This window comes from Helicoverpa armigera, chromosome 10, assembly GCF_030705265.1.
Source record: "Helicoverpa armigera isolate CAAS_96S chromosome 10, ASM3070526v1, whole genome shotgun sequence".
Taxonomy (NCBI): Eukaryota; Metazoa; Arthropoda; class Insecta; order Lepidoptera; family Noctuidae; genus Helicoverpa; species Helicoverpa armigera.
The window spans coordinates 6,604,813-6,614,815 of record NC_087129.1 but is presented as its reverse complement, the minus strand read 5'-3'; the positions used below and the strand labels follow the sequence as shown (position 1 = coordinate 6,614,815).

The 10,003-nt window shown below is 37.3% G+C and overlaps 1 protein-coding gene across 2 annotated transcripts; it reads left to right on the top strand.

Moving 5' to 3' along the window:
* The first annotated feature begins 1,545 nt into the window (after positions 1-1,545).
* On the top strand, positions 1,546-9,453 carry LOC110372278 (heat shock protein beta-1). Of its 2 annotated transcripts, none has more exons than XM_021328880.3 (3): positions 1,546-1,999; positions 7,249-7,429; positions 8,594-9,453. In XM_021328880.3, the coding sequence occupies exons 1-3, from the start codon at positions 1,812-1,814 to the stop codon at positions 8,786-8,788; spliced, it is 564 nt and encodes a 187-aa protein (XP_021184555.1). In that variant the 5' UTR covers positions 1,546-1,811; the 3' UTR covers positions 8,789-9,453. The 2 variants fall into 2 exon arrangements, with proteins under 2 accessions (XP_021184555.1, XP_021184557.1); XM_021328882.3 differs by having other exon boundaries at positions 1,657-1,999; positions 7,252-7,429.
* The last annotated feature ends 550 nt before the right edge of the window (positions 9,454-10,003 follow it).

Here is a 10,003-nt window from a genome sequence, read left to right as displayed (position 1 = left end):
TTTCTATTAAACCCTTGGCAGTCGTTCATGTTTTGAAAGTTGAACATTTTTTATTTTGTTAATTATCCCTTCCTAGTGATATACCTAACACCTAATGAAAATATAAGAGTCTATTTTCTAAAAAAAAGTGCCTCAAATGAAACACATTTAAGAATGGTAGGATAATTTACCGATGGGTTGTTTGCTACGAGATATTATACAACGTGTAAAAACAAGCAAGCATACTTTATTTTATAGCATCCATCTGACAAAAGATAACATTTCAGTGGAAGCTTTTTAATAATTTCAAGATTTCAAACAACAATGTTTACAAAAATAATATTGATGGATTTTAACCTTCATGCGGCTGAGTAGTTTCCTGTGGTGAAAGAGCTTTCGGCGTTTATAAATGGATCAATAAGTGAGTGTGGGGTGGAACATTTCCGAGGGATGACTAGTACTTATAATGTTCAACATTTGGTGAACATGTGGAATGATATCTATAAATACTTTGACGACAGTAACTGATGATGTGGTCAGGTTTGAAAGACGTTTATGGTCAAAATTAGCAATTATGCTGTCAAACAACTTTAATCCCTAATTGCCTTTAGAAGTAAAAACCGTACGCTAGTTCTCTGCTTCTATGTACCTATCTATTAAAAGCTTAATATCATCTTAAGGAGTTATAGGTCGGGCCTATCAATGAAATACTTTAGAAGGAATATGTTTTATTTTTTGGAATTGGAAAATGATTGTAAATTTTGATTTATTTTGAGAACATTTCACTAACATAATCCAGATTCGGCTGGTATTGAAACCGTGAGTGCAACTTCTCCTTGGACCCATTCTTGAGATTGGATTAGTTTCATTCAATACGAAACGAATTCCTAGTAAAATCTTGCTATGATTGATACTAATGTAGGAGTAAGCGCATGAGTAATGTTTCCTATTTGTAATGAATACAACGAATATTACATATTCGCCTGGCCTAGTGGGTAACATGGACATAATTGGATGTTTTTGTCTTAACACGCTCAAGACATGACAAAGTTCTGACTCATATTAGTCATCAAGGTCTACTGGCTGCTTTCGTAAACGTATCGCCCTAAACGGGCTTTTATTTATTTGGCCATTGTTTTAAAGTTCCCAATCCTTGTCAATGGAAATTAAAGATAAAATCTTTGAATAAGACAATGCTGGTTCCACCAGCTCATTGTTGCTTTGATATAAGTCAACAATTAAGAAATTCCGAACGTCTATCAAACTGGGAGAATCTTGAAGCGGTTAGGTAATTTCCGCCGTTACGTCAAATTCACGTCATAAGGCCAAGGTGACCAACTAATTCTTCAAGAACATTTTTCGTAGAACTACACTTTTTGCAATACTTTTGCAGATACGAAATGACTGGAGGGTAAACAAAAATACAGCGATGAATAAGACAATCGTATTTAGTTATGGTGTGGATTGCCTTAAACAGAAAAGACGGATTGAGATGAATGATTCATCAATCACATTACGTAGTGGTTGCCATCAGTCGGCGGTAGCGCCTATGCATCACGGCGAAGATGCTCGAGTGTGAGCCACGGTATGGCCAGACGTGGAATGAGCGAGAAGCATAGTGTGGGCCGAGTGACGCCGAGCGAGTCTCGACGGCGTTCGAACGTGAGGCTATTTAAAACTGTGCGCAGGCCCCCTGGCGCCGAGTCGACGACTAATGATCAGTGCTGCCTTGCCTGCCGTTGAGTGCGTAGCGACACTGTGATTCGTGTTTACATAAGAACGTTTCAGTGTTTGTTTAGTTTCACCAATTCTACAAAACACATACCATTAAAATGGCTGACAGTGGTCTGAAAAGGAATATTCCCATCAAACTTGGTGACTTTTCTGTCATCGACACTGAATTCTCCAGCATCAGGGAGAGATTTGACGCCGAAATGAGGAAGATGGAGGAAGAGATGAGCAAATTCAGATCAGAGCTCATGAACAGAGAAAGCAACAACTTCTTCAAAAGCACAACTAGGTATTTATTTTTATTTTTTTAACTCGATCCTAATTTAAAACATAACATTAACTTAATAGCGTGAAAATTAACTTTAATTTTAAAGACTACCTACATGTATTGAAATAAATATTCCTTTTTTGAGTTAGTCATGTCAATACCGCATGGAATTTTAATTCGGACATTTGTCAGGAGGGTGAATAAACCGAGTTGTCTCATGGCTATAACATTATTCCATTCGTAACAGTAACGTTGCCGGGCCTGTTTTCCTAAAAGGGAATCTTGAATTAATGAGTTTGGTAGTTTCGCAAGACGGCCGCCTGCCTCGGCCGGGCCGGCTACTTCAAGAAAGTATATTCAAAAGGTATTATTCGGGATCAGTCCGCGGAACGGCATCAACTGCAGACAACTCAGTCGCCTCCATTTAAAGCGTGCAGCGATACGTAAGCCCGACGCGGGATGATGTCATAAATAGAAATAGCGCCGGTTGCGCGCCTCTAAACCAGAGAATTTTGTAGTTAAAACACAGAAACGCGTGAAATTGTAAACACAATGTTAGCGCACAAAAAGGGTTTATGTAAGCGATCCCCGCGCTATGAATGAGCTAACGACTTGTTCTACGTAAGCGAATACATGTTTTAGCAAATGTATAACTTAACAATAACATCGCCTTATTAATTGTTGTCGCTGTCGTATAAAATGTTGTTGCAGCTTTTTTGTCAACCGTACAATCATCTTGGATACCAAGGTCGGATTCAACATAATGTCACGTGCATAAATTCTCACAAAACTGCATCACTAAATGCAAAAGGTTATCTTAGATACAGAGGTTAAGTCTTGAATTAAACAATTAAGTACGTGCACAATGTCGATATCACACCTTGGGTTATGGTAAACGCTGGTGTACCTGCAAGAAAACCGGTTTACGATTGTTTTATCAACACGACGTGCAAGTTATATAGTTTTGCTGGCGCAAACGCGCTGAAATTATGTTTACGGCATGAATTCATGACCCACTTGGAGCGAGTTGGTTCTGTTTCAGCCGCAAGTCTAGTGATGCAATACCACCTTCGCTCAGTAGCATTCTACAACATCTCGCGTCTCTGCGTAGGATTCGTTCTTGTCAACCTTTATTCATATTCACACATGTGGGTAGTCAAATATGTATGGAGGCAATACGATTTGTATACGACATAATGAGCAAAATAAACAACATAGGACTCGCAAACACCACGTCACTAATATTTTTAGGATCTTGCTCAATTTCATTCAAGTGTGGGCTTACTGGTCCGCCCATGTCTTAATGGTTCCGTGTGGGTTGCGTTAGTGTAACAACTGTTTGGACATATTTGGCGGTAGCAGCTGTTAACAAATGCCTACCTACTTAGCTGGATTATTAAAGTTAAGGCGACAATTTTTCACTTGGTGGCGTCTCGTGCCACCGACACTGACGTCACTGGTGTTTGTAATGTCCATAACGTGTGCTGCGATATGTTTGCGCATATTTTTTATGTTTGCTTTTACCATATTTATATATTGGATGGATATTTTACTACTTTTCTTATAAGAATATTATGTTAAGTTATAAAATTTAATATTGAACATTGAACATTGCATTTATGCGCAGCTTCAAGGTGTCTATCACGCATATTTACCTGTTTATAGTGGTTTATTCGCCTTAATGAGATTCATCTCTATAGTCATCGATGACGTTAGCTTTATTGGTTTTATATTATTATTCTCTCATAAAAAATATCTGGTTGATTACCTCTGCCTCTTTAACATCTGGTTTATTCAATAGGGTTGCCACTTCGTTCAGTCAATTTAAACATAGATTTATTATTAATTCTATTGACCATAACACCATTATAATAAACCATAACCATACCTTCGACGTAAATGCCCATATATTTCAATTTGATTTCGAAAGTGGCAATCCTCGCTCAATTAACTTAACAGTCGTTTATTCCCCTCCGCCCCAACTTGTAAATATGACCTATAAAACTTTAACTAAGGATACAGAACAATGTTGTAAATGCTTAATGCGTAGTGATGGATTATTATGGACATTTTAATTACTTTGTGTAAAGAAACATAATTTAAATAGTTTGTTTTGGCCAGGAAATACTTCCTATTTGGACCCAAGGCAACCACAAAAAGCAGGCTACACCTAGTCTAGGTGTTCCTTCTTTGATCAAGACTTATCCATCGCTACCATAACTTATTTTCAAAATTTAAAGAAATATAAAATTGTGAGCTTAAAACTAACAACATACGTTGCTTTTTGCATGTCTTACAATTTCGAATCTGTTTCCTCTGGAGGAGTAACCAAGTCGTCGGAGAGGTAAAATTCTATCTATATTCCAAAATTATATTATTGTGTATGTAATCAATGTGTACTTATTAGTATGTAGCTGTAGTTTATCTAATATAGAGTATCTATAGTGCATACGCAGTTAATTAATTATTGTTGATGATTAATCACGAGGTACTCGGTAACTTAGCTGGTACAGGAATCATTGTGCAATACTAACTTACTTAGCACTTTATTTATCTCACATGTAGGTACGTATTGCATGGAATATTCTAGTGGGTAGATGGACAAGACACCTATACAAAGCGTTGTAACATATTGATTTATGTCTTCATTGCCATTCCAAGGTTGCGGAGGAAAAATAGAATTTCAGAGTACCTATGACGGACGAGAAACATACGCAGTAACTCATGCAGGATTTCCTTACAGATATATAAATTATGTATGTCGTATATCAAGTATTTGCTTCAAGACTGCGTCACTGAATCGTAACCACACACTGGTACCTGTATAAAGGAGCCTATTGAAAACCACGATTTGAATGGATTAATAGAGTAATCACGACTCCTAGCACATTAAATCATTAGTACCCACTCGTACACTAAGCGTTTTGAGCCAATTTGTACTCGTCAGGTGAAATTAATGTTCTCTGAATGTTCATTAGTAGGTAACGTACCATTATTGCAAGTGTTTATGAAGGCACTGCGAGAAGGTGCAAATAAAGTCAGCCGTGGATGTTTAATTTGAGCCTTACTCAAACTGAGACAGCCTTTGTGCAATGTTTGAAGTTAACTGGGAGGCTACGAGATATGGTCGAGACAAGTACCTCACCAAGGCTACACGGAATAGAAAGTAAAATTTGCATTCAGGTGAACTCGAAACTAGACTAGAATGCATTTGTCACGACTTGAATAGCAGGAAATATTAGGTTTCTACGCAACGTTTGATACTTACATAAACCAAATATACAGATTACGAAACTAACTTGATACAAAATAAATATTTTTTGTGAAATCCAGATACCAAACACAAGAATCTCAGTGATTTATATTTTACACTTTAAAGATTCTAAAAATTCTTTGCTAATTAATTCTGTAAGTCGTGCTTGAACGTTCTGGGAATTTGTTTTGTATCGAATGAAACCTAATCCGTTTAGCATTGAAGTTATGCGATTAGCTGCCGGTCGGGTATGTGGTAGACCGAGCTCCATACCACCGCACACTGCATGTTGGTTTTATATACTTAAGTGTAGGTTTCTTCAATAGGTCCGTAACATTCGAACAAACGGTATTTACCGATTTTCGTTGACGATATCATCAAAATATAGCAAGGAAAAGAGTATTTTTCTTTCAACGGACCCCAAAAGTCTGGTCTTCAAAATTTTAAATGATGCAATGTCGGTTCAAAAATCTGCCTAAGACTGGAACTATCAGGCGTTTTTTTGCTAACAATCACTTTGGCTAAACTGGTACTTGAACCATGTTCTCCGCCAGCCACCCACTTGCACAATTGATCACAAATTACCTACGTCGTCGATACAAGTGCCCCTCTAATATCGATGAGCTCATTTTGTTGACAATGACCTTGTATCTGCGCTGATGACTTGAGAATGACATCAGCTGTTTTGTTGAAAAACGTAAAATTACATGTTATGCACTGACTGAATTGTTCACGGGTCATAGATCAATACTTGATCCCATTCAGTTTTATGAGTCAGATAGTCGCCAACCCGACTTCGGCACTATGTAGATTACATACTTCGAAAACTGTTTAAGTGCCGTACCTACCTACTTACGTATAGTGAGTTTTCTACAAATTGGGCATGGACATTAATTAAAAGGAATGAAGACCTAACGGGAAAGATTTGAGGACAAAATAAGACGATAATTATTGTTTCCGCGTATATTCGGCTGAAAGTACCTACCTAGGTAGTGCTGGAATGAACAAATAAAAGTTCCATTATTCCTACACAAAGAATTATTCTTTTCATATTTCATTAAGCTCGTTAAATATGAATAGTTTGCATGCAATCCACGTGTCCGATAGTGGATTATAATGGAATAGCGTGATAGTATTTCGCATGCTAGTAATCACTTTTGCTAGACTGAATTTTGTAGTTGCCGGGTATTATATTTTATCAGAACGAAATCCATTTTCAAATACTATTGTGTCCGTACCTAATACAAGAATCGATGTTATACTGTCAACGACCTCAGGGTTATTGTAGAATAGTTCTATAGTAGTAAGTAGTAACTGAGTAGTTATAGTTGTTATTGAAGGTAGTTAGTATTCTTTGCATGCCGGTGTAACAAGTGTAACGATGCTCTGTTTAGATATAAGTGTTTCATTTCATTAGTGTAGTCGGGTATGTACTTAATTTGCATAGGTAAATAAGGCATGTGGACGCAAAAACTGTGTACTGTAGTTAAACATACTTTGTTAAAAATAAGTTACATGTAATTTCTGTTCACCTCTATTGGATAATCTCTTGAACTTTAAATGTTCTTTGTAGCATGTACCTACCTAAAGGCGACGAGAGTCACTCGCTAATCAAATTATGTGCTCACCTACAAGTAGTAGAACACCCACTACACACATCTACCTACACTATTGTCAATAAACGTCTACTTCGCCAGAGGTTATCTCTCAATGTCGCCACTTAAATCATACATATTATTAATAATTATCTGCTAACTTCGCAAACACTTGTACAAGTCGTACCTATATGTTATGCACGAATTTTCAAGTATGGGTGGTCTGGGATATGGGATGTCAGTATTTAAACCACCAAACGGAACGTTTTGTGTGTCAAAAATAGATATTTCACAGCCGATGTTGAAATGCTGCATTAGTAATTTAGAACGAAACCGAAAACTTCCGTGTTTGGTGGTTGCGTAGTTGACTGATGGAGGATGGGTGGACGTAATAAGTAATTTGTGTGTTCTGATGTCCGCAGCAGCACCACATCGTCACAGCACAGTGACAGCAGACAGTTGGCTGAGCCCAGCCACTGGGACAGCCTGAACTCGCCCCTGATCCAGGATGAGGGCGACGGCAAGTCACTGAAGCTCCGTTTCGATGTTAGCCAGTACACCCCTGAGGAAATCGTCGTCAAGACTGTAGACAACAAATTATTGGTGAGTTATCAATCACACTACTTTAATATACAAGTTACTGCAATAGGCCTTTGCTATGCAGATGCGTCTCGTCTAATTCTCAGACGCTACCTTTTTATTGATGGTAAACTGTGATTAAGCGTAGTTTAAGTACCCAGTACTTAACCATGCATTTGCAATGGAAGGTCATATATAATCTGAATCTGATTCCTTTATAATGTCTTCGTTTGACCAGGCAATGCTCGCTACGCACCATTAGAGGCTTAAGTTTAATCGAAGTGGGCGCCGTTTAGTTGGAAGTAATACAGTCCAATGATGTCATTCGATTTCCATTCTCAAATGAGCTTATTATTCGAGTTGGCAATCTGAGATTTAAATAAACATGACCTACTCAATACGAAAATTAACAAAGCAGCCAGAAAACGCAAGTTATTAACTACATTAGAAGGCGTCAAATGTATTCATACCCAGCAACAAATTGTTTATTGCAAACTAAACTCGGAGCCAACGCTCGTTAAATTTATAGCAACTAAATAGTTAGCAGTTGGAGCAATTTGCTGAACTACACGGCGCATAGATACTGGTGTAGGTTTACACAAATATTTGGCAATGGGGCGGTTTATATCCACACAATGTTCAGTTGCCGTTTGACGTCATCACTGAATTCCTGTCTTATTTTAGTCAGGTTGATCCACAGCGCCATCGCCACTGACACGTCTAATGACGGATATACTAGCAGTAATACCAGTGGACCATCTTCTTTAGAAACTGTGGTTACTTTCGTTTCAAGGAAAATTTTATAATGTTAGCCAATTAGGTACATACCTAACCTTTATCAGATGCCTGCATAGCAACAGTACTATACTGTGAATAATTATAAAGTTCGATATAGGACGCCTTCACATAGACAAGACATCAACGCTCCTTCACTTTTATTTTCTGTCGCGGTCTAATGAAGATAAATTATCTGCAGAATAATGAAGAGTTTATTTACGTTGGTATTTAGTGTGAGAAAATGCCCGAAAATTCTCAAGAGCAGGCAGCATGCCAAAACAATCTATCGCTATTGTGCACATAATACACGAACATTTTTTTTATTGGGGTCAACGGAGTCATAGAGCCAAGCCAAACATGAAATTTTGAGATGTTTTAGAGATTAACGAGCGATGTGTGGTCGTATTTCAGGTCCACGCCAAGCACGAAGAGAAGTCTGACACAAAGTCGGTGTACAGAGAATACAACAGGGAATTCCTGCTGCCCAAGGGCACCAACCCCGAGGCCATCAAGTCGTCGCTGTCGCGGGACGGCGTGCTCACCGTGGAGGCGCCGCTGCCGCAGCTCGCCATCACCGACAGGAACATCCCCATCCAGAAGCACTGAGTGCACTCGCTCGCCGTCACACACGACAGCAGCTATTCCATAATACTGTTAATAATTTATTTTAATTTACGTTTTATAAATTTAAGAGGAGCAATTGGCGATATTTATTTAGAATCTTTTAGAGAATCTCAAAATTATTAACACCTTAATAAGTTTATTGGTCAATTAGTATTCTCGAAAATTCCAAACGGCTATTGAGCACAGTTTGCATGTTGAATGTTGCTTCAGTGACATTTGCTTTCTCGATGAATGATGGGCGATGTATCCAGACAATTGTTACTTTTGTTTTTATATTGGGTATTACGATGAAGTTTATTTGTGTCCTATGTCATTAAGTAGCTCTAGGATCATAAAAAATTAAAGAAATGGCCTAGACCAAATACTACACTGAGCTTATGTCGTGTTCACAAAACAATTCGAATTGATTCAACTTCTTTGATATTAAAAAGGCTATTGGCATATAGGCTATGAAGACAACGACGATTGTTAAAGTGTCTTATACTATACGTATGAAAGTCCATTTTGCTTAACACTACCTGCAATGAGCAGCTATAACAAGCACGTTATAATCCACCAGTTTAACAGCTTTTAACATAATACACATTTATATTTTAGTACAAACAGTTGTTACGAATGTTTTAGATGTCAATAAAATATGAAAAGCTTTTGGTTTTTTATTTATTTTTCTAACGAAAATGGAAACTGGTTTAGTAGACTTCGTCGTCTAATAATTCCTATATAATTCATATTACCATTAGGTACATGAGAAATTGAATAGGTAAATAAATTCTCAGCGATCCAATTGAAATACTTAACAGATAGCTACATATCACCACTATTATTACTAGCAGGTAGTTCTGACAAGGTAAATAAAACATACCTACCTATATAGCTACTTCATTAATTCAATCAGATAATTGCACTTTACAAGGAAACATCCATTGTTATTTTATAATAATAACTCGAAGTTATCTGAATTCTACATACCTTAGTTTCTGAGTCAGTTATACATATAGACTAAGTAAATATATTTATGTAATAGGACTTTAGTTTAAGCCTCGTAGATACTTGAAATGGATATTCAAACATTGATATTATTGATTTAAGTCGATTGAGGTTACTGACTTATGAGTTTTTGGCACCTTGTCTATTCCTTTTCCCTTAAAATGGCTTCTATTTTTGCTGAGGGCTTACAGAAATTGATGCCTCTATCTA

What these genes read in the sequence shown, in the direction of transcription:
- LOC110372278 (XM_021328880.3), top strand. Translation starts at nt 1,812, where the DNA reads ATGGCTGACAGTGGTCTGAAAAGGAATATTCCCATCAAACTTGGTGAC. An exon ending in TTCTTCAAAAGCACAACTAG is followed by an intron (nt 2,000 to 7,248) that starts GTATTTATTTTT and finishes TGATGTCCGCAG; the next exon opens with CAGCACCACATCGTCACAGC. An exon ending in CTGTAGACAACAAATTATTG is followed by an intron (nt 7,430 to 8,593) that starts GTGAGTTATCAA and finishes GTCGTATTTCAG; the next exon opens with GTCCACGCCAAGCACGAAGA.